Below are 25,786 nucleotides of genomic sequence, written 5' to 3'. Positions count from 1 at the left end.
CCCTGAATTCAAGCCTAGTCCAACGTTTGAAGTTTCTCTTGATATCATTTCTTCTCATCTCTCCTACCCACTGCCCAACCACAACCCCAAATCGGCCAAAAGTCTATTTGTGAGATTTCGGTTGGGTAGCCTGCCACTAAAAACATTCACGAGTAAGCGGACAAGAGAGTGAAATTCGTACAAATGCCCTGCCTGTGGAGAAGTTCCTGAGAATGGGGTACACGTTTTGTTTTTCTGCCCAGAATACCGTGCCCCCGCAGGAAATGGATACACCCTGTCTGTTTAAACCTGCAGGTTAATTCTTATAAAATTGCATACCGAATTTAAAAAAAGCTGACCCCTCGGAACCAATAGTTTTTTCTGCAAGTTGGTTTTAAGCCAATGTTTGGCCTAAACGCTGTAAGGTTGTAGTCTAGCGAGAGGAGGAGAACATTACTCCCTTCTTAGAATTGAATTCTGATAGCTGGGGTTCGTGTGACTCTCTTCAATTAGATTGAATTTAGTACGCCCACTAAGCTAAGTCAGGCTACATTAGTCCTCCGCTCAATTTGCATAGACGTTATATTAGAAGAATGCAGCTGTTCCTTTGGTATTATAACTGACTTTTTCTTTTTATTTGATCTCTTAAACCTGGGAGCATTTTAATGGCCTCTTCTACCCACTGACCCTTTATATCGCACACATTGTATTTTAGAATCTTAATTATAAACCTGTTTTTGTATTTGTACGCTTTGATGGTTATTGGCAAACAGAATAAAGCTTATTTGCTGATGAGTGATTAGGAGCACTCTTTTAGCGTTCTGTTGGAATTTTTTTAGGGAGGATGTTTAAAAATCAGTTGGGGATAGTATGCTATATTTATTAATGTTTTTCTGGCTTGGTTCAGCATGTTTACCAAGCGGGCAAGGGCCATTTGGGGAATAGAGGAAGACCAAGTTAAGGCCACAGAGTGACGGGAGAGGGAGAATGTGCTAAGCTTAGAGAATGGCCTACATACTTGTTTGAGACATTGAATTGAAGAGTGCCAATATAACCAGCAGCAATTAAAGAAATGTAATGAAAAATGGAAGAGAGGTTTGAAATTAGTGCTACACCATCCCCTACCACGCCTAGCAACACAATACAAATAATGCGAGAACAAGAAGCCCACAGGCTGAGGTGGCCCTGGAGGAGAACAGAAATTGCACCCTGATAGATATGGGTTTGTTTAGGTTTGTTTGTAGAAGAGGGTAGGCAATAGTAAACGGAGAACAGAGCAGTGAAGCCGCATCAAACAAAAGTCTTCTACCATTTATATGTAGAGAGCACATAACTGGGTCCCACAGCTCGAGCAACTTAACATATTTGCATCAGGGACAGCCAAATGGTCATGAATGAATTATTAAGATGCAGTCCATGCTATTGACTAGAGATTTCATCCTCGGCGGGGGAGTGAAGTAGAGATGAGATAGAGGACCTTTTAGAATTCTTAAGACATCTGCAAAGAACGAGTCAGATTAATAAACGAAAACTTTATATTTTTACGCTTCTCTAATTAAAGGCAAGGGCAAGAGGTGATGAGCTGTACTACCCATCTCTCAAACCAATATGGCCACCTTGCAATGGAGGTGATGGTCCCTTTGTCCCTGTCACCTTGGACAACTATGGATGCTATGTAGCAGGTACTTTCAGGGCACGGACATTAGTGTTGCAATAATTGTATGATGCTTTGGAGATGGGCTCTGGGAAGGAGATCAGGGGAGCTCTGTCAAGGGGCTGGGAGACCACAGAGCCGCTCTCAGTGCCACTGGCCACCGACTGTTCCCCCATGCTCCCTGTAGCCCTGAGAGAGAAAAACAGGGCAGCCGAAGATCCCTTGCGGCTGTCTAGCAGTTTAAATATTTGGCTGAAATCCAGTTTTAGTTTAGATTTCTTCTTTTTAAGCTATGTTGTCACGAGGGCATACTTACAAGCCACGACTTTGAATCTGCTTGAACACAGAAAGGAAGATATGCTCATAATATGGGTTTTTAGAACTAGAAAGACATCTGTGGCTCAAAGGGCTAATTTCTGTATTTTTTCTTTTCAGATGGCAAAATGTGGATTCAGCAAGCAAATTTTAGAAATTCTAAACAACTCTGGGTATGTATTTGCCATATTAGGCTGTCTCTACAGGTGTGTTGTATAGTGTAAAATTATGTCCTTTTGGATTGAGATATCATTGATGTTATTGTCACTCTTGTAGCACACTTATCCAAACAACATTACCTATTTATTAGGTATCACCCAGTCAATTTTTTTTTGTTATGCATGTGTCATGCATGTGTTATCAAGCAAGTACACTTGTGTTTTCATGCGTACTTGTGCCTATCAAATTACATAGGCACCATATTTTGATGGAGATGAATCTAAAACGAAGTAGCACCACAAATGCCCCTCCCCCTTTTTTGTAAGTAAAACTTTAAAAACGCACACGTTTTTTTGGGAGGGCAGGTGTAGGAAACATGGGGCAAGGGATGGAAGCATCCTAGGGGTGCAAGTGGAGGGAGGTAAAATGGGGCATGGGTGCGGGTAAGCAGCACATGCACACGGTGGGGGAAGCAAAAAGACGGGCGTGTGTTGGAGGAGAGAAAAGCAAACCAGCAAGAGAGCAGCATGAAGCACAGGGGAAAGAATCGAACAGGGGCCAGAGAGCAATGTGGAGCTTTCTGGGGGGGAAGCATACTGGTGAGAAAGCACTCTTTGGGGGGGGGGCAAGCACACAAGAGTGAGTGCATCACAGAAAGGATTGAGGAGAAGCAAACAGGAGAGAGAGAGAGGGGGAGAGAGAGCAACACTGTGCAGATGGAAGAAGAGAAGCACACTAGGGAGATTGCTGAGAAATACATGCAATATATATTTGTAAAAGTGACTGGTGGAAGCATCGAAGACTGCAAGTCAAAGATATGGCAAAGAGGCTATGGTCCAAGGGAGGTGCAGTCAAAAGCTGGACAGGCTGGGATAAGGAAAACGTTTAAATAAAAAGCCAACAAATAAGAGCGACCGTAATCTCAACTAACTGTTGGGGAGCTGGATGCAGGTATAGCTATAGCTGCTGTGCATTCTGTGTGGAGGGAGGAGTGGAAAACCAGTGTATGAAGAAGAGAGCAGCACAGAGTGCTATGGTGACAGAGAGCAACATAGAGCACAGGGAGACAGGATCACACAAAGTAGACAGATGGAAATCACATGCACACTCACAGAGTGGTTAAACAAAAAGAAAATAAGTTCCCCGAAAGTGAGCAGTTTAAAGGTAGAAGTCAACCAATTGGAAATATGTTAAAGAGCCTATGATCCAGGAAAGGGGCATATGCAAAAGTAGCCCTGACCATGGAAGCCATTGAATGAGAAGCAAGTAAATTAGAACGACCATAAAGGTAACCAAGAGGTAAACACTGGACAGGCTGGAAGCCTCTCTGTGTTATTGGTAAGCACACAATAGGTCTTTTCCAGCCAGCTAGCTTGCCCTGTCTTGTAGGCTCATTTTAAAATCTGCTTCTTTTTGGACTTCACTAGGAACCTAAATAAAATGCAACAGTTTCTGCAAACGCTTGTTTGTTGAAATGTCTTTGTTTTCTTTTTCTGTTGAGTTTAATCTATTTTTTCAAATTACAAGCGCACTTTTTTTTGATTTGCGATAACTGTACAATATCCTTATATTTTGTATTGGTATTTAAAAGTATCTTTAAAATGGGTTTTGCACAATAACAATTTATGTTTAGAGTTCCTTTCTGTGCTTGCCCTGCACTCTTGTGATAAATAAGTTTAAAAGGATTCTCATGTGCGTTACTTTGTTTTTGTTCTCACTCTTAAGTGTTCGGCTGTGTGAGTTTTATCGAAAAATAGTTTACTGGTTTGCCCTCTTAGATTCTGCATCCTCTCATATTCACAACATATTGAACATCCTAAATGTGCAATGTACGATTCTCACTGATCTTAATCAATGTGGAATATTCCTGCCAATGTGCAGAAACGCGGCAGCACTTCTTTCTAAGTATATCGGAGTCAATTTCTAGTTGCAAGTAAACACCTCAATAGTCACTGTTAAGTGATATCTCCATTAATAACAAAACATGCTAACTTTTACTGTATTTTTCTAATGTTAAAATTCATTTTACATAAAACTAGGACAGCACTTTAGCACCCATCTGAAAGAAATGTCCTACATTACCCAAAATAACTCACTCAGTAAAGAAGAAATAAAAGAGAAATTGCTATCCGGCCAAAAGGGCAATAGCTGCAGATTACACACTGTTAAGAAGCCAGCAGCATCTGCTCCTCAGATCATCAACTCTTTCATCCTCAAGAGAAAAGTTCCTCAGAAGGCAGGCTTCTTCCACAGAACTTTGGGCTTATCTGGTTTTCTGAGTCAGCAAGAGGCCAGCTTTCCTGGCCCTCATGGAAGCCTTGCAGGTCCAGAGTTTCAGGATGGAGTCACGCTCTTCAGTTCTTTGCCAGGTAGACAGGAATTATTTTTCATGCAGGTCATCTTTATCTAGCTCCGTTACAAACGGGCTCTCTGGCATGAGACTGTTTGTAACAATTTTTTATAAGATGAACCACGCTGATAATGGCAAGCCATCCTAAACAAATACCCCCCCCCAGTCCCCCACCCTCTCCTGCCTAACCTGTGCTAGGCCTCTTTTATTTTTTGGTTGATTGGGGTAGTTCGCACTTGGACCACCATAACTTTTTGTCCACATAAGTCATCCTCGCCAAATTTGCTTCCATTTTCCTCCAACATCCTGGAGATTCCAAAGGTACCCTAGGTTTGGGGATTTAAAATAGCCAAAATATAGCAACATTTTGAATCTTGGGGAAAATAGGGAAGAAATACTCTGGACAAAAGTGCCTGCCCCCCCCCCTCCTCAAAAAAAAGCTAACTGTTGAAATAAAGAGATATAGCAAATGAGTAGAGAAAAACAGCCATTTGTGACCAATGTTTTTATCTGCAAAATATTGTCATGATGGCTGATTTACAAAAGCAATGTATTATGACGTTCGCTAAACCCTTTTGTTTGTGGGGAAATATATAATATTTGTAGGATGTCCAAGAATCCAAGGTACCCAGAGCCAACAACTGAGCTGCAGTGTACAATGGTGTATCATTGTGTACTGAGTGTAGACCAGTTCATATTGTGAAATAGATAGTGAAAAAAGGTATCAAGATAACATATGTATTTCTGAAATGGGCCCTCCTCTGCGACGATTGTAACTCCTGTGCAGTATTTGCGCCGAAGACCCTGAGGGTAAGACAGCGACAGTGAATAGCCCACCATACCATGCAGGGCCAAAAAAATACACCATCACTTTGGGATTTGAGCCTGTCCAGCGACGAGGAGGAGAAAGTCGCAAAATTTACAGAAAGGGATGCCAAGGTACAGATGGTACATGCCGATAAAAGGACCAAGAAGATGTTGAAAATAGAGGCTGGGGACACATCATCTTTAAAGCTGATGAGCGAAACCAATAAATCGAAAGTAAAGACCTTGAAGACTGCGTTGGCGTCAAAACATTTGGCGACCACAAGTAAGTTCATATAGGAAGACATCCTTGAATCCATTGAGAAGAACAGTGCAGCAATACAGAAGCTTGACAGATGTAAGACGTATAAGGACAGTCTACGACAGGACGCTCTGGGGTCGAAACAGGAGAGGTCTGTGTTTGGAACGTCACAGCTCGGGTAGCACGTGTTCAGTTAAGGAGTCGTCAACAAAACAAACCCCCGGATAGCTAGACTGCAAACCCCAAGAGACAGAGACCGAGAGGAAGATTAGAAGACTTGAGGCCGAAATGGCTAAAAAGCAAAAAATGCTAAAGAGCAAAAAATGCCAAAATGGCTACAAAGAAAAAAAGATTTTGACGAAAGTCAGAAAAAATATCATATACCAATATGACATCAAAAGAACAGACAGACGAAGACCCTAGAGCCTCAAAAGGAACAAGAAGAGGAAACCTTTGAGGAACAAGGATAGCAACAAGTGCAACAGTACTCTGAATCTTCAGAGTACCAGGAATTTGAATGGCAAGACCTAGAAACAGAGGAAGGAGTTGAAACGTACCCTTCAAGACCTTAACCACCAGATGACATTGGTATCTATAACCAAGTTATAAAGAAGGCAGCTGATGAATATGAAGTAAAACTTGAAGAGGAAAAGTCACAATCATGTTTTCTGTTAAAATCTCTTATACAAACCCAATCACGTAGTCCATTCTTGCCAATGCTCCCAAGTGTTTTGAACCATGGGAAAGCTGTCTTCAACGAACCAGCTACATGTAAGGTGGTAGCACCCATGGCTGAGAAGAAATACAAGCTTTCTTTCAAACACCACTAAAACTGCAAGTAAACTTACCGCAGCGCCGTGAGGGAAACAGCAGGACCGACGGGCACAGGGGAAGCGCCGAGAGACTTCCCCACTCGGCACCAGGCACTACAGGCCCCAGAAGCACCAGGGGCGGCGCGCCCGTGACGCGCTCGGAGCGCCAGGAGGCGGCTCGTCAAAAGGCTGACCCCCCGGGAGCCCAGTGGGGGAACACCACTAAAACTGCAAGTAAACTTACCGCATCGCCGTGAGGGAAACGGCAGGACCGACGGGCACAGGGGAAGCGCCGAGAGACTTCCCCACTCGGCACCAGGCACTACAGGCCCCAGAAGCACCAGGGGCGGCGCGCCCGTGACGCGCTCGGAGCGCCAGGAGGCGGCTCCTCAAAAGGCTGACCCACCTCTCGCCCCGCGAGTTGCGCGCGGGAGCGCCCGGGGCTAAGCCCGGGCAAAGGGCGGGCCCTCTGTGGCCCTCAGTGGACAGCAGGGGTCGGGCGGGCCACCCCCCTTGACTTTGGTTTACTTTATTTTGTGAGTACTTTTTCAATTTAATTAGTTTTTAACTTGTCTTCCGGCTCTTACAAACCCCACTACCATTGGCATCATGCCTCCAAAGGAAAGTAAAGGGAAGAGCGACACTGTTGCTTTTACGGGAGCTATGGATCAATTTATCAAAAGAATGAACTGCGTGGTGGATGAAAGTATAAATATTATGGAAAGGAGGGTTTCGCAGGAATTGGCCATTGCTAGAAGATCTTCTCTCGGGCCAATGGCACATGCTCAAACACCTACCCCCAAAGACAGAATTGAAACAGTAGGAGAGACTAATGGTTCCCTAAGTAATGAAATCATTGTGGATACAAATACTAATAATGATATACTGAATGACTCAGAGGGTAGTTCTCTAAATGTCTCAGAATCTATATTGCAATCACCTAATAATTTACCTAATGCTCGTACTGCACCGGTACCCGTTGAGTCTGACAAAGTATATAACACTAGGCAGCAGAAAGGGGTGAACGCAGGGGCAATTCCAAAGAATAAGCAGGGGCCTACCACTAATATTGGTGGTAAGAGAAAGAAGGGTCCTAAGCAGCCTGCGTCACCTAATACTAGTTTGGACATAGCGGCTGTTGGTAAAAATAAGGATATAGCAGACCATGGGCCCCTGGTACAGATCCCAGGGGGATTGCTGCCTGCAGGGATTGGCGCAGAAGGGGGGGGATTCTGCTTCTACTGTCATACTTGAAGCACTAAGGCACATACTCCACCCACTAGAGGAGAGATTGAGTAAAGTAGAGATATTTTTAAAACGTATAGAAAGGGACATAAAGGGGATAATAGACAACCCACAGAGGAAGTCTAGTATTAATCCGTAACTAACATTGTCAAAAGCTATGTCTACAAAAACCCCAGATGTAATACTAGTGCCAAATGAAAAAGTAGCACCTAAACCAAATGTGGGGGACCCTATGACACCTAGAGTGGTATCCAACAACAAACCACAAAAGCAAAGTACACCAAGCACAACAAAAGGTAGTAAGGGGGTGGTAAATGGAAATAGCCCAAGTACAGATCAGGCAAAGGATGTATTCAATCTTCTCCCGGAGGTCTGTCCATGTGTGGTAATCCTGACTGGAGTTCCAGAGTTGGGCAAACAGGAGTTGGAAAGCTCAACTTTCCTCTGGGAAAGGGTGACTCAATGGCTAAACATTAATAGGCCGTTACCCCCTGGCCTGAGGGGTAACATTCTAAGCATCAGGCGAGTACCCTGGGTGGGCTACTTGGCGAAAGACATAGAAGGGGATAGCATAGTTATTAATTTTGACAATCCAAGAATAGTTAACTACATCTGTAATTGGAAGTATCCCAACCCAGACCCAGCCACCACCATACAACCATTCAAACTAACATACTTTTACCCACCCGGTCGCTTTCATTCTAGGACTGATGGGTGGACCATGGTAAGACACCGTGGCAGGAGGCACCAAGGAGGAGGTTGGTTAGGACAAACCCATCATCCCCATAATTTCTTCTCCCATAACCAACTTGATTGTCTTGAGTCAGTCGATTGACTACAGGTAATTCCATCGACCATCACACCTGAGGTATCTTCATTAAATTATGTAATCCCCAAACTTAGTGTAGCATCTTCTAAGGAGAGTGGGGGGGTCAATATACCACTTAATCACCAGGAGATTGGCTGCGAAAAAGTCTGCAATAGCAATAACTTGGTAGGGAATGGGCATGAAGTAACCATGAGGCCTCGTGACTTGAAGAAAGGAGATAGTGAAAATAGCGAGTTATTAGTGGATAGGTACGTGAACATCTGTACTATCGTTGATGAAAATCTACTCCCCATTATTAAATCTAGTACCCATTGTTTAAAAGAGGGACCCCCATTGATAACATTAGTTTCGTGGAATATCGCTGGAGTTGGTACAAAAATGTGTGACCCTGACTGGAACAGCTATATGAACACATTTGATATCTGTGTGCTACAGGAAACCTTGGCCACGGATCAGGTCCATAGAATAGGATATAGAACCTACCAAGTGGCGGCCACTCCCTTCAGTAAGAGGGCGAGCCTCAGGAGTGTTGGTAATATGGATCAGTACAACCATTGATGTGGGCGTAAAAATGTTAAATACCGATTCCTTAGATATACTTGGACTGAAACTAACAACAAGAGATAAGAGGGTGATAAACGTTATAAATGTATACAACAGACCATGTCCCGCCAATAGGCAATCACCATGTATTGAGAAATTGGAAATGTTTATGGACACTCTAGACCAAGATGGAAGTATCATTTTATGTGGTGATCTGAATTGCAATTTTGAGCCAATTGTGGGGATGGTTAAATTGTACAAGGTTGAGGATGTTGCTAATGGGATACCAGTACTGAATAATGGAACTGTTCCTGGGACCACATTAGCACTCCAGATTACAAGGCTGCTCACAGGCCATGGTTTAAGGGCTTGCAATGGGCGCATGCCATCAGACTCCCCGAAAGCATTTACCTTTAGTAGGGGGAATTGTAGGAGCAAGATAGATTATGTTTCTGTTTCTTTTAATCTGTGGCCATGTACAAATGATTTAAAGGTTAGAGAACGCTTTGAGAGCGATCACTTTCCGTTGGAAATGAGTTTTTGTCTAGTATGCTGAATGAACCAGGTGTTACTGAGGGTATTCATAGCCCAGTAGCCCCGTTAACTTGCGACAATGTCGTATTAAGCAATAATCGAAGGGCCGTCAAATGGGCATACATTCTTGAAAGAGAAGATCTGTTGGTTAACATTTATTCCACACTTGTGAATACATTTGAATCTTATAATGTGGATGAATGCACACCTGGTGAATTCATTGGATTACACAAATCCTTTTGTAAAAAACTGTTAGATCTTATCACTAAAAAACCTAGGAAAGGGATCGGGTTGGTGAATGCAAAACCTGTAGGCAAACCCTGGTTTAACAGGGAATGCCGAGCTGCCAAAACCGACCTGCTTAATGCAGTAAAAAGTAAAGGCTCTGTAGAACTTAAAGTAAAAAGGAAAATCTACAATAAGACAATAGCTGCAGCCAAATCATCCTGGGATGAGAATTTATGGTCCAGTATGTTATTAGCTGCAAAAACAAAAGATCACAGGCAGTTCTGGGAGTTAGTAGCTAAAGGGAATAAACCAGAGGAAAGGTTTGAGGGAGGTTTTCTTAAACGAAGCGACATGGGTTGATCACTTTACATCATTATATGCAGCCCAAATTATAGAGGAAAAGCTCCCGAAAAACCCAAATCAAATACTAACCCAGGTAGAGAATGATGAATACCCATTGGTAATCTTTGATATACAAGAGACTGAAACAGCAATTGCTTCTGTCAAGCAAGGGAAGGCCCCTGGCCTGGATAAGATCCCTGGTGATCTTTATAAGCATAATATTGAGATCTAGGCACCTTACTTTAACCATTTGTTTAATGTCATCGCAGCTGGTGACCAAATCCCTGACACATGGGACGGGGCAGAAATTATCACTATTTTAAAAAGGGGGATAGAGGTGAGCCAGCGAACTATCGCCCCATTAGTATTTTAGATATAACACAGAAAATTTATGCCATGCACATTCTAAACCGCGTAAATACGTGGCTGGAGGAAAACGCGGTTTTATCTAAGTATCAGGCAGGGTTCAGGGAAAAGACAGGGACCATCGATCAGGTATTAAGGCTATGCTGCTTGTATTGGAAATATGTCATCATCCGCAGAGGTAATTTATATGTTACCTTTGTAGATCTACGAGCAGCATTTGACCTTATTCCTCGTGACTTACTGTGGAAATCACTGAAAAAGCAGGGGTTCCCAGGTGAACTATTGAAACTAGTGATTGGGTTACACCAGAATAACTATGCTAGGGTAAGATGGGGCCCAAATGGTGAACTCACAGATGCAATCCCTATCAAGAGAGGAGTGCGCCAAGGGTGCGTGCTGGCGCTTACACTTTTCTCCCTTTATGTCAACGATATTGCAGTTTATATGGAGAACTGTGATAACGACTCACCTCGCCTGGGGGGGGAACGAGTTCCGTCCCTCCTCTTCGCGGATGACACGATTCTCATTTCACAAACCCCACGGGCCTACAGATCCTACTAGATAGGTTCCAGCAGTATTGTATTACAAAAGGGTTAGAAATTAATGTAAAAAAGACTAAATATATGGCTCTTAATCCTCATAAAAGTTTCAAGAAAAACCTAACGCTGAATGGAGAAAAGCTTGATTATGAACAAAGTTTTACTTATTTGGGGGTACTATTAGATTCATCTTTAAATTGGAGACCCCAATTAGAAAAATTAAAAATTGTATTCAAACAAAATTGTCTTCCGATACTGAAAAGACATAATAAATGTGCAAATAAGGCAGTTACCCCAGCATTAGAGCGCTTTAGATGCAAGGTCCAGTCAGCAGTTTTGTACGGGGCAGAACTCTGGGGACCAGTGTGTAGAAAGACCTTTGAAATCTTGGAGAACAAGTTCATAAGGGAATTATTAAAGGTTCCTAATAATACTCCATTACTACCCCTACTCTTCGATATGAACATACGACGCACCGATCTACATGCAATATTAAGACCGCTATTGTTATGGGTCAGGTTGTGGATTACCCCTGAGTTAACTGAATATATAAAAATGGATTGGTTGAAGTTTTGAAACTAGATACTGGCAGTAAGATTTCTTGGTTTAAACATGTTAAAACTTGGTTAACAAAATTGGGTTTATCCCATTTTTGGAGCCAGCCAGAATCTTTGACCGTGTCCTCAAAGAAAATAGTCAAACTTTCTTTTTGGGCCCTTGTGAGCCATGACGCAGTATACGTTGGAGCGCATGGCCCCATAACTGAAAAATTTTTAATGGTAAAAAATGTGGCCCAGTTTGAAATGTTTCTTGATGAGATTCAGCCACCATTGGCGGAAACCTTGTATCTAAAATATAGGTATGGCATACTAAGAACCCGGGAAACTGAGACAAAATGGGGGAAAATTAGCAACGACAAATGCACTTTATGCACAAATAATGTAAGAGAAGACATTTTTCACATTCTATTTTTCTGTTCAAGCTATGTAGAAACAAGAAGGAAATGGATAGTGCCATTGTGCCGTAATATCGGATCAACTTCGCATAAGGAAGCTGGTAGAATATTAATTAAGGACACTAGTCAAGTAATTGTGTTTGGCATCAGTAGATTTCTCTTGGCTGTAAAATTCATTATATTATAGAGGAGAGGGTTGAACCCATATAGTCAAAGGGACCTGGGTGATTGATAAGTATACATAGAGTGGTCCCAGACAAAACACTATGAATTTGGGAAAATCACATATTTCAAAATGAATTAATTCAAAAAGAATCAATCAAAGTGCAAGGTGTTTTTATTATCACCGCACCAAAATCAATCAATGATCAAAGATACTCAATGTAAAATGTACACACAATATACAAACATTCAATATGCCCACGGGGAAAGGAGATAGGTACTGGGAAAGGGGTACACATTTACTGATAGTTCAACATCACTAATCAATTTTTCATGTGCATGAGTCAACAATACCATCATACAAATTAATAGATCCCCAAGCGTGGGGTCAACAAACAATGCGCAAGCATCAACACAACTTTTCAGAAAGAAGCTCCTATTAAGCTGTATACATCTAGCTTTCATTAGGAGTTCTGGATTGTAGAGAGAGGTGTCTACGTTTCGACCCTGGGGTTGTAGGACACTAAATCCTTACTGCGCGGGTCTTCATCAGGACGTGGAGGGAGGGAGGGAAGGGAAGGTGGGACTGTTTCCTAGACAGAAATGGAAGTAAAATTAAAACCGGTCTCCGGGGGAGTACCAAGATAGAAATTAACAGGAAGGCCTGTTACGTTCAAGATATCTACATGAAATTCAAAATTAAACTGCACAAGGAGGTTATACTAAGGATAAGACCATGGCTTCCATGAAATTACCTGGTGAGGAATCACAAGTGGCCTGAAAGAACGTATCCCTTGTCTTTTGTGGTACCGTGATAGTGACAGTATCGGGCCGTATCTAAAGACCGTGATAAAAATGATGACAGGGGCATCAGTCACTTATTATTATCACCACAAGAAGAACAATTAAATAAATAGTAGCCATTATTTGATATGGAACCTACCCTTGCCTTAAAGGGTGCTTATCTCAAAGGAATCAATCACTTCATTATCCGAAAACACCTCCATCGTTGTGGGGTAGATTGGTGAAGGTGGACTGTCACTTGTTTTTTCTGAAAATGCAAGCGGTACAATAAAGAGTCATGTCATACATGATACGGACTGCCTCATGTAGTAGTGAGGGGACGCTATTGAATTTTCACATATACTGCATTGCGACCACTCACCCTGTAAGAACGATCGATAGTAATATTCTTAATTTGCACCTCCGTCGTGGCGGGGTGGAAATGGGAAGGTTAGGCTTATCCCTTAAAATCTGGAAAAAACTGTAAAAAACCGGAGTCAGGAAATGTGGGCGGCTGCTTCAAAGACAGTGAGGGGGCGCGGGGGCAAAAGCCTCACACATACCGCCCATAAGGCACTCACCGTGAAAAAGTTTCTCCGGAGCAGGAACGACGAAGCGTCTTGCACCGTCAGGCTAGCACCAGGAAGTGCTGCCTTGGTAACCGGCTTAGGTAAACCAGCTAGTGCGAAGAAAGACTTCCGTTGCCCAGGGGACTGATGCGGTCAAAGAAAGACTCCCGTGTTCAAGGGATAGCTACATAAAAGATATGTAGGTTATTATTGAGATCCTGCTAAGGACAGAAATTGCTTTGTAGTAATATAGAAACTAATGTACTAATATTGGAAAAAATACCGGGTATGAGCAGAAAAACCTGTCGATGCGCTCACAAAAAGACCGGCTGTCTCACTGGGTTGTCCAAGTTTAACAAGACCAATCCATTATACCTTGCACAGCCAAAAATAAATCGTATTATTGGAGAGAACGCGCGGACCTACCAAGCATGGTGGTCGAGGGCGTGTTTAGATTATACAATGCATATTTAGACAAAATCCCAAAGATGGGGTCATAGCTTTGCAGGGACAATCACCAGAAAATGTAATAAATAGTTAGGACACAGGTCTGGGTGCGATAACATTATTATAAAGTCTGCGTGAACCTACCACAAGGTGGTTAAACGCACAATCTCAGCAAAGTTACACACTTTGGATATTTCAAAAACCATGCGTGAACCTACCACAAGGTGGTTTAGACGCTCAATTGCTTTAGAGGTTGGCCATTTGGGCGAAGCTACTCTCAGATTCATTCAACCCTTTATGTACAGAATCGAAGAAACGGATCCATTTAATTTCCCTGATGTTGAGAATGGGTTCTATACTGCCACCCCGGGGACCTAATCTCACTTGTTCCAGGATAGTCCACTTAAGACCACTCTATGTAATTTGTAAAATTCATTAGACAAAAATTGTCTCTGCCATTTTAAGCGTATGTAGCGAGAACTGTTAACTGGCAGTTATAATCCAATTTAATGCTTTTTTAACCTTGTAAATATTTTAACAATCTTTCAACTATATTTATTGATGTGTGTTTCAAGCCCCAACTCATGATTTATTTGCGAAGGGTTATGGTAATCATTTGGTTATGCACCAGCACTTTTCTTGACTGTATATTTTTGTACATTTGTCGATAATAATGTGGTCATGTATATTATGTATTTTGTATATCTTTTATGATGCAATTGCAACGAAATAAAGATTGAACCCTAATTACATAAAGGTATTTCTTCCTTCAGTCTCCATAATATCTTCTACGGCCAGTAAAAGAGCCAATGTCCCAAGCACCTCAGACCTCCTTCAGATCAGGAAAGCAAGAGGCTGAACCTCATGGGACGGAAAGTGGATAGGAGTGCGGCAATCCAGTGGCAAATAGGTAACTCCAATTCACTGCTAAATCACCATGCCTACCAACATGGGGAGGAGACAGGCAAGCTAATGAAACACCTGCCTAAGCAGTATCACAGGAGTGCATCTCACTTGGAGAAAGACGGTAAAAACATTGCCAGTACCTACCTAAAATATACACTGAATGTGTCTGAAACATCAGGAAGACAAATGATAATTGAGATCAGAGCGGCGCCACGCCTGGCTAAGAATCTACGATTTTAAACCAGAGGTACAAGCCAATATACTCAATACATCCTTCAATGGTGAACAGCTAGTTGGGAATGCAGTGTATGGCACCCAGAACCACCTGGAAAAAGATAACGAGAGCGCAAAATCAATGGGAGCTCTGCGGGTCAAAGGCAACATGCGAAGAGGATCAGTTCCATCAAAAAGACCAGAAGGAAGCAATATCCCATCAATCCTACCAGTCTTTTCCTGGGAGTTAATCAGTCAGACAACAGCAACAAATCCAGAGCTGGCAGTACCTAAAGGGTTAGCAGTAATTTTGAGAATGTCCATGCGAAAGAGAACAACCACAAGGGGGAAGGGTCCACCAGCTAACTTCACGTAATTTGCGAAATGCACCCCGAAAACCCCATAAACAATAACAAGGATGCAAACAAAAGAACTTCTACACTCAACACCACTAGGAGGCAGATCACGAACAATTCTCAAAGAATGGAAGAAAATCACCACAGGCAGGTGGATTCTAAAACTGATGCAAAAAACCACAGTTGATGGACAGAATGCAGAATGCAGCTAAATAGGTGTATTCTGACCCCCCTGCGCTCAGTAGCGCCTCAGACCCCTTGTCACCCCCTCCCATCTTGATCCGGACCTGCTCTCGGCCGAGTGTTGACGCCGAGAGCAGAGCACCGGTTTTGGCGGCCATCTTGGGTCGGGCTGTAGTTCGTGACGCGATTTTCAGCGTCATAAAAGGGACGCGAAGGGGGAGTGCCGGTAATTCAGACCTTGCACGCACTTTTCACCCTCCTGAGGCGGAAGCCGGGAGGTCTCTTGCCTTTTCTTTCATTTTAACTGGTTTTTAAAATTGAACTTGTGTATTTGCATACTTTGCTGCACCTGAGCTAAACAGGTGTATTCTGACCCCCCCTGCGCTCAGTAGCGCCTCAGACCCCTTGTCACCCACTCCCCTCTTGATCCGGACCTGCTCTCGGCCGAGTGTTGACGCCGAGAGCAGAGCACCGGTTTTGGCGGCCATCTTGGGTCGGGCTGTAGTTCGTGACGCGATTTTCAGCGTCATAAAAACGGGCAGGGATGACTCCGCGCAGCGGACGTGATCAGCGGCCGCGCCGGATCTGCGCCGGAGTCGTGCCAGGGTCCTGCCAGTCTGCGCCCGTCCGCGCACGACCGGGCTTAGGGCTTAGGGACTCTGGTACACGCACCTGCTATTCTTCAGCGGATCTCCTAGCACTGAAAGCTGACAGGTATACCCTATCTCCTATTACACGTGCTACTCTTAAGGAAAATAACATCTTGCACATTCCTAGCTGCAAGAACCTTAGCCCTCCACCCCCCCTAAAGCTAGCTACCCTTAATACCAGGTCATTGCAGAAACACCACCTGGAAATCTACACCCTTCTACAGGACGAGACTATCGATATTCTGACACTCACCGAAACTTGGTTGAGTGATGCCTCTTCCCCGGATATCATCGCCGCCCTTCCTAGCGGGTATGATATGATCTGGCACAATCGACCAGAGGGGGCCCGAGGTGGGGGTGTAGCAACGATCTATAAAAGGCAACTTACGGTAACCAAAATCTTATCGGAGACCATAAATACCGTCGACCTATTAGGGATAAAAATCATTATGAACAACTCCTGTCTTACTATCTTAACAGTGTATTGCCCACCCCAAAGTACCTCAATGTTTAACGATCTCTTTTGTCCTATAATATCAGACTTATGCACACGTTACAAAAACATCCTGGTAACGGGTGACTTTAATGTCCATTGGGACAAAAGTGATCAAGATCCGCTAGTTCAGAAATTACTGACCATTATGACCGCTCTTGGACTAGCACAACTTGTGGAAGCCCCAACCCACATAAAAGGCCATACTTTAGATCTTATCTGGTCTTCTATGCCAAAGGCGGTCATTACAAGCATTACACCCTGTATCTGGTCGGATCACCACCTAATCCTGTACGACATACCGCAAAACTATTCCCAGACTAAACTCCCTTTAAAAACAAAAAAAGTGCGCCAATGGAAAAAAGTGAATTCCGATACCCTGGCCAAAATCCTGCCCAAATACAAACAGAATTTCATAATCCCTTCAGATGGTACCGACCTTGACTCAAAGTATGATGCGATAACAACTACCCTCAGGCAATCAATTGAGTTAGCCCCCGAAAAGACACAAAAAGTAAAGGGTGCAGAGAAAGGAGCCCCTTGGTTCACTTAAAGTCTACGCGAACAAAAAAAGAAAGCTCCGCTATCTCGAAAGATGTTGGAGGAAATCCAAAAAGGATATCGACAGGGAATCATATAGAACATCGTTTCAAATATATAAAAAGCTTATTGTTTCAGCTAAGAAGGATTACTACGAGACACGCATAAATAACGCTACAAACATCCAGAGAGAAACCTTCCAAATCCTGAAAGAGCTAAGTAAGAAGGAGGAAAAGGCAGACATATTGATCGACTGTGATACCTTTCAAGGATATTTCCTTGAAAAAGTAGCGACCATCTTGTCTGATATCAAGAAGGACAATCCAGTCTCACACACCGAACAACTGCCTCCTTTAAACCCCTCAATCCCTATCTTTACTAGATTCCCCGAAATCGACCCTACCACCCTGAGACAACTTGCAGCATCTACCAAGTCTGGCTCCCCCGCTGATCCTTGTCCACCCGACATCCTCCGACTAGCAATTCCGATTTTAGAGGATCAGATCTTAGACCTCTTAAACACCTCACTAGCTACTGGATCATTACCAACTTCCTTTAAAGAGGCACGCGTCAGACCCCTGATAAAAAAAGCCTGGGGCAGATCCAACCAGCCTGAAGAACTACAGGCCAATCTCCCAGCTGCCATTTCTGTCAAAAGTACTAGAACAGCACGTGTTAAAATCCCTGTCATCCCTCCTGGAATCTCACCATCTGCTCCAGGAGCTGCAAGCTGGTTTTCGTGCCCACCATAGCACAGAACTAGTAATGCTGTCTGTACTAGATGAGCTCAGATGCATGGCTGACAGTAAAAAGCCAAGCGCCCTGATATTATTAGATCTTTCAGCGGCGTTTGATACTGTCAGCCATGCACTGCTCCTGGGCAGATTGGCTAGGTTCGGGATAGGAGAGCAAGCCCTCAAATGGTTAACAGCCTTCTTATCGGGGAGGACGCAGAGGATCCAGCTAGCAGATCAGGTCTCCGATGTGGGTACCTTAGCCTGTGGAGTCCCGCAGGGTTCTGCGCTCTCTCCACTCCTATTTAATCTTTACTTACAACCATTGATAGAGTCCCTGGCAAACATGAACTGTAAAGTTTTTAACTATGCCGATGATACTCAGCTGCTGCTGAGTATCGACAACACACCATCGGCTCAGTCCATGGCCCAAGACATATTACGTTTTACAGTAAACTGGATGTCGTCCAATTTATTGAAAATCAATCCAGATAAAACAGAAGTTCTCGTAGTTTCAACCTCCACTTCCCCCTGGAATGATTTGTTTTGGCCACAAGAACTTGGACCCACTCCAAAACCGTGCCCTTGTGTTAAGAGCCTCGGTATGAAAATCGATCAGGAACTCTCTGACTAACCAAGTGTCCGCTGTAGTTGGTTCTTGTACCAATTTGATCAGGCAACTGCGTAAGGTCGTCCCCCTACTCTCAAGGAATATGCTTCGAACCATTGTCTCAGCCACAATAGTATCTAGAATCGACTACGGCAATGTGTTATACCTTGGCCTCCCAAAAAACTCATCCAACCGTCTTTAGGTCATTCAGAATGACGCAGCGCGCTTGATATTTAGAGTGCCGAGGCGGACTCATGCCTCCCCTTTGCTCCATAGGCTACATTGGCTGCCTATAGTACAAAGAGTCGAATTCAAGAGTATGTGCATCTGCCACAAAGCAATCCACGGACAGGCGCCAGCCTATATAAAAGATAGGCTTGAAATATATGAACCTAAGCGCGCCCTGCGATCGTCCGGCTCTTTTTTGCTATCCTGTCCACGCTTTAAGCTGGCAACAAAAGGAGGCAGATCCTTTTCAGTTCAGGCTCCTATCATCTGGAATAAGCTACCGGAGGCGCTTCGCAGAGAGTCCAACCTTCTCCATTTCAGGAAGTCCCTGAAGACTCTACTCTTCAAAGACTCATTTACATCTCAGTAGTCGGTTACTAGCTTCAGACACTTCTACACTCTCTTCTTGTTTCTTGTTGCTGTACTTGGTCAGTAGCGCTTTGAGACTTGTCGGTGAGTTGGCGCGATACAAAACCCAGTTACAAATTACAAATTACAAACAATGGCATACATTCACCCCAGTACAGAGATCTGGGCCTAAATCCATCGTTTTTTTGCACTCCACACCACCCCAGTTCAGACATGGCCATATGCAAATCAGTCAAACCCTGTGCCTCATGGGAACAGTCCAGCCCGAACTGCCAAGCCATGCCTTCCCTGGACCGGAAACAAGCTTCCGAGGACCGGTTTCTGGCATTCCAGCCGTCTTCAGCCCGGCTTGCTTGAATCCAGTGGTGTGGAGTGCATGGGACTCACGTCTGAGCATACCCATCCCACTCTGGGTGACAAATGCAAAAACCACAGTTGATGGACAGAATGCAGAACAATGTCATACATTCACCCCAGTACAGAGATCTGGGCCTAAATCCATCGGTTTTCTTTTCTTCTAAAACTGATACAATTTGGATGTTGCATAGGATTATTAAAGGCACCTCCTAGCAAGATCCCAAAGAAAAGAGTACATTTGAGACAGGAGATAGCCCTCCTACTCAAGGAAGTGGAGGAGTGGAAGACAAAAGAGGCTATAGAGTTTGTGCCAAGACAGGAAATAAGCAAGGGAAAACTACTCGACATACTTCTTAAATCCAAAGGTTAGATGGGTCGCTCTGACCAATCCTAAACCTCGGATTTCCAAACAAGTTCATATGAACTAGCAAGTTCAAAATGGCCACACTGCAGGAGGTAACACCACACATTCAAATAGGGGATTGTATGGCCACAATAGATTTAAAAGACACCTATCTACACACGAATGCAAATGACAAAAGATTTCTCAGATTCACAGTGAACAAGGAACAATACCAGTTCAAGGTATTGGCCTTTGGGATAAAATCAGCTCCAAGAGTATTCACAAAATAGCAGCTCACTTATGAAGACTGGGAATACCTATCTGGACAACTGGCTGATAAAGGCAAATTCATACCAGAAATGCAAACCACATCGCCAGACCCGGAACAAGAAAAGATCTTCCTAGGTGCAAAATTAAATACTGTAAACAGGAAAGCCTTCCGAAGAGAGTAAACGCGCTTCTGAAAGAGACACAACTCTACCAGAAGGGGCAATCTGACAGTGAGGATGGTGGAGAAGCTGATGGGAATGCTGGCATCTTGCATCCTTTTAATATTGCACACAAGGCTTCACATGAGACCACTTCAGGAATGGTACAAAATCAATGGTCACAGTCAACAGGGAGTTGGGAAGATCTAGTGGTTGTCACGCAGAAAATAGAGGAAGAAATAGCGTGTTGGAACAAAGCACCTATACTACAAGGAAGGAAATTTACACAGACAATGCCTACAGTGGCCATATCTACGGTTGCCTCGCAGCAGGGATAGGGGTCACACACAAACAACCTCAAGGTCAGAGGCGTCTACAAGGACTAGGATGCAGTGCAACACATCAACTTCCTAGAACTAAAGACCGTTTTAATAGCCTTAAAAGCTTTTCAGAAAGAGTTCTTGGGGAAATCCGTATCGATCCTAAAAGACAAAACAAACACCCTGTTTTATGTAAACAAACGAGGGACACACCCAATGCCACTGTCAAGACTAGCACAAGAGATATGGCTCTGGGACATCCAAAAGAAAATACACATGGTAGCGAGCCATCTGCCTGGGAAAGACAATACAGAAGCAGGCAGACTAAGCAGACAAGCTTCATGGTCTCATCAGTGGGAACTGAACCAAACAGTACTCTCAAAGATCTTTCATAAATAGGAACTCCAGAAATAGATGTCTTCGCAACTCCCTGGGAAGATAAATGCCAACACGTTGCCTCCCGAATACAGTGCTACCAATCACTCTGGAATACACTGTCTATAAACTGATCTGGGAAATTTGCTTGCACTTTCCCCTCAATATCACTACTCTACAAGGTGATCAGCAAATGCATCAACCGCAGCATGACACATATACTGATTAATCCACAGTGGGCAAGGCAGACGCATTTTTTCAGATCTCATAAACTTGGCACAGGGGAAGTTTTACAGACTACCAATCAGACAAGACCTGCTGTCAATGAAGGAGGAAATGTTTTCCATCCAGAACCAGAGTCCTTAAGTTTAAAAACATGGCTCTTGAAGACTGTTTGGGCAAATAAAACTACCCAAAAGAATGACAAGCTGGAAGGAGGCAAGAAAACCAACAACTAGGAAATGTTATTCTGTAAAATGGAAAAGATACTTTCTGTGGTGCAGACAAAAGTATATAGGGAAAAACACAGTTTTAAGTTACTTATAACACCTTTCAGGATGTAACCTAACCTATTCATCTCTGAAGGTGCATTTGGCAGCAAAAGTGGCATACACTATAGGGCACATGGGAAGAAGTTTTTTCAATTCACCAGTCCTCAAACGGTTCTTGGAAAAAGCAAAGAGAATTGCACCACCAACGAGGGTACCTGCTCCAGAATGGAATCTTAATATAGTGCTCACACAGTTAATGAAAGCACCTTTCGCACCAATACATAAAAGCTCTTTACAAATGCTCACTCTAAAGACTGCGTTTCTAGTGGCCATTACTTAACTATGCGGAGTTAGTGAGTTGCATGCATTCAGATTCTAGGAACCGTACTTTGAGGTACACAAAGAAAAGTGACGTTGTGGTAAGGCGGGACACTTCGCGAAAATGTGTAGAAATAAGAATAATTCAAGGGTTACAGTCATTAATGAATGTGATGATTTGAGACGTGATGGTAACAAAATTTTAGTTCTGACTGACACAGTATGCTCGTGTGACAACCAGAGGGGTAATCCTTTTAAGGATGACTTTGTTATTGATGGGAAAATTATCACACTCATGGTTGACACAGGTTCCAAGTGGACCATAATTCCCACTTCATTAATGAAGAGTGTGTGGGGCGAAAGAGCACTGAAGACGTGTGACATTTTCCCGTCTGGCTACCAAGGTGAGAAGATTGACATGCTAGGTTTCTTTGAAGCTGAAATTAACTTCAAAGGCAGATCAGCTCATGGTAAAATATATATATCAACAGATGGACCAGCAATTTTAGGTCGTCACCATCAATTTGATCTGCACATTGTGGTTGATCCTAGATCTGATAATCCAATTTCAATTGTTGAGACCTCATCCTTGGAGGACATATTGGCCAAATATAAAAATGTTTTTAGAGACCAGTTGGGTGAACTGATTGGCTACTCACATCGCATATTTCTCAAGGAGGGCAGTTCACCCATTCAACACAGTGAGGAGGGTGCCCTTTGCTTTACGCAATGAAGTTAAGGCTACCCTTGAGGAAATGCTCCAAGGGGGAATTATTGAACCCATCGAAGCATCTCCTTGGGTTTCGCCCGTAGTGATCTCGCAGAAACCGGATAACAAGATTAGATTCTGTGTAGATCTTCGTTCCCTAAATAAGTGTGTTGTAGCTGACGTGTTCGCCCTACCCAACATTGGTGAATTGGTATCGACTCTTAAAGGAGCTAGGTTCTTCAGTAAGTTGGACCTTAAACATGCCTACCATCAAATTTGCCTAGATGACAGCTCAAAGCACTTAACTGCTTTTATCACCAGCGAGGGAACATTCCAATTCACTAGGCTACCCTTTGGGCTAGACTCAGCCGCTAGCGTTTTCCAGAGACTTGTCTCTGAGGTTTTCAAGGGTCTTGATAAGGTGCTGTATTTTCAAGACGATATCTTGATATATGGTGATTCTCTACGAGAACACAATAACATTTTGCAAGATGTGTTACTTAGAGTAGATGAGGCTGGTTTGACGTTAAGAAAAGAGAAGTGTGCCTTTTTGTTGAAGGAAATAGAGTATTTAGGTTTTTGTTTGTCTGAAGAAGGCATTAGACCAAAGAAAAACTTACTTGAGGCCATTGAGCTAGCACCTTCCCCCGTTGATAAGGATCAACTTCGGTCCTTTATGGGCTTGATCGAGTTTTACTCGAAATTTGTAAGGGATTTTTCGTCTAAGACTGCTTCCCTGAGATCCTTGCTAAAAAAAGGTGTAAAATTTTGTTGGACTACTGAGCATGAATCCTGCTTTAAGTTAATTAAAGGGGAACTTAAATCTGCTAATGTCCTCACCCCTATTGAAACTGCTCGGTCCTCCATTCTTATGGTTGACGCCAGTGCCATTGGCCTTGGTGCGGTCCTCTTACAAAAACATGGGAGTGTTGAGAAAACCATAGCTTTCGCGTCTAGGCCTCTATCTACCTCAGAATCTCACTACTCTGTTATAGAGCGTGAAGCCCTTGCTGCGGTCTGGGGCACAAGTTACTTTCGGACCTACTTGTGGGGTTACAAGTTCGTTTTGCGCACAGACCACAAACCCCTTTTAAATGTCCTAGCGCCCGGTGGTGCCGGAAAGGGTTCTCCAAGATTGGCGAGATTAGCCTCTCGCTTACAAGACTATCAGTGTGAGATCGAATTTGTTCACGGATGGAAGAATATTCAGGCGGATTGTCTGTCTAGGCTTCCCATTCCTTCCACTTGTGGTGATTCTGAGATCACATCTGATGACCTTGCTGTTGCTGTGATGGAGGATGTTTTGTTGGTGGGAGGTGGCTCATTCTCTCGTGATGAGTGGTCCAAAGGCATGGAGGAAGATCTGACTTTAAAGGCTGTTATCAATCTTGTTTCTAAAGGAACAAGAAGAGAAAGTACCGTTAGTCCTTTAGTCAGACCCTTCCTGAAAATCTTGGATGAACTTTCCTTAGATGGGAAAGATGTGTTGATGCGAGGTGATTGCTTTGTCCCTCCTAGCCTCTTAAGAAGGAGGATCCTTGACTTAGCCCATGAGGGACATTTGGGTCAGAGCCTCACTCAACGTCGTGTCAAACAGAACTTTTGGTGGCCCTCTATTGATAATGATGCAGTTGATTGTGTGTTGAAGTGTAGCTTCTGCAAAGAAGGCGAGAAGCGTCTGAAAGTTTTGGGCTCTCAATCTACACATAAGATTGTTTTTGAGAATGCTCCCTGGCACAGTGTCTGCATAGACTTCATAGGCCCCATGAGTGAATTACCTACTGATCACCGTTTTGCAATTGTCTTAATCGATTGTTTTTCGAAATGGCTTTGCGTACAATTTGTAAAAGAGATTAACACTGACACCACCATTAAGTTTTTGAAGGGTATTTTCATTAACGAAGGTTATCCATCTGTCCTCATTTCTGATAATGGGACTCAACTCACATCCTCGAAAATGACTTCTTTTGTAAATGAATGTGGCATCAGGCATCAGAAGACTAGCCTTAACAACCCACAGGGCAATGGCCTTTGTGAAAGAGTGAATCGCCTTGTTAAAGGTGTGATTCAAATGTTTGTAGAGACTGGTTGCTTTTCAGATGAACGTGTCCAGGAACTGGTCTGGGCTTACCGCTCCACACCGCATAAGAGTGGTGAAAAGTCTCCTTTTGAACTAATGCGTGGACGCACACCAATAACTAAATTAACCCCTGCTTGGTTGAAGGGTTCTCGTGGAGAAGTGCCTTTAATTCGTAACAGTACCCCCTTGCCCATCTCTGTGGGTGACCTTGTTAAAGTTAAGCCTGGGAGGCTTGCTAAAGGTCTTAGCAAGTTTGGGGGTCCCTACAGAGTCAAAAAGGTTTTTCCGCATTTCATTGTCCTAGCCAATGGCGAAAGTTGGAATTATCGGAGGGTGGCGCTCTACCAAAAGTGTAAAGATTTTTCTTCTGATGACCTGTTTGCTACTGGAGTTGACGGTTGTAATGGCTATTTGCTGTCTTCTGGCTGTCCTTCTTCTCCCATCCCCTTGCCAACTGGACGGGGGGAGGTGGGTGGTGGCGATGCCTCCACTTCTTTATGTACACATTGTAGTGGTTCTTCGGTTGATTTTGCTCCTGTCCCTCCTGTTCCTGCTCCTGTCCCTTGTGCTCCTGCCTCTCCTTCCTCTTCTTCCGTTGATGTCAGATTGAGGAGCTCTCGCTCCCGTCGCCCACCCATGTACTTGAATGACTATGTACATTAATGTTTCTTTTCCTTTCCTGTGTTATCTTTCCTTGCAAAGGGGGGAGATATGTTGTACAGTGCTTTGCTTCTTCCTTGGGCCAGCACTCTAGATCTCTCTCTGTGTTCTGGGTTCTGGAGTTCTCCTTCGCCCTGTTGGCAGTTGGAGCTCTGGTTGGACGAGGGGCTGACCTACCTATTCCTGTGTGCTGCAATAAAGCTCTTATCTTCACTTACCTGCTCCTGGACTCTTCTTCCATTTACAACGAAAAGATTGTCATGAGGACAGACCCTCAGTTCTTGTCAAAAGTCATCTCACAGTTTCACTTAATCAAGCTATTTAGATACCAAGTTTCTTTCAGAAACTCAGGCCACTCGTAGAAAGGACATTACATACCCTAAACGCAAGGCGAACAGTAATGTATTACACAGAGAGGACAAAGCCTCATAGGAAGACAAAGCAACTCTTTGTGTCATTTGCGAACAGTTTCCTGGGAAGACCAGTTAGCAAATAACTCAGTTGCAAGATGAATTGCACAAACCATACAATTATACCATAAACAGG

The 25,786-nt window shown here is 43.5% G+C and overlaps 1 protein-coding gene across 1 annotated transcript in view; it reads left to right on the top strand.

The window, feature by feature from the left end:
* Window positions 1-25,786, top strand: part of GLRX3 (glutaredoxin 3) — a 251,731-nt gene that overhangs the window by 210,657 nt on the left and 15,288 nt on the right. The window contains exon 8 of the mRNA XM_086922549.1: window positions 2,069-2,121. Coding sequence (XP_086778675.1) covers window positions 2,069-2,121 — 53 coding nt within the window. The remainder of the gene's footprint in view (window positions 1-2,068; window positions 2,122-25,786) is intronic.

This window comes from Lissotriton vulgaris, chromosome 5 (assembly GCF_964263255.1).
Source record: "Lissotriton vulgaris chromosome 5, aLisVul1.2, whole genome shotgun sequence".
Lineage (NCBI taxonomy): Eukaryota > Metazoa > Chordata > Amphibia > Caudata > Salamandridae > Lissotriton > Lissotriton vulgaris.
This window is presented reverse-complemented; position numbering and strand designations above follow the sequence as displayed.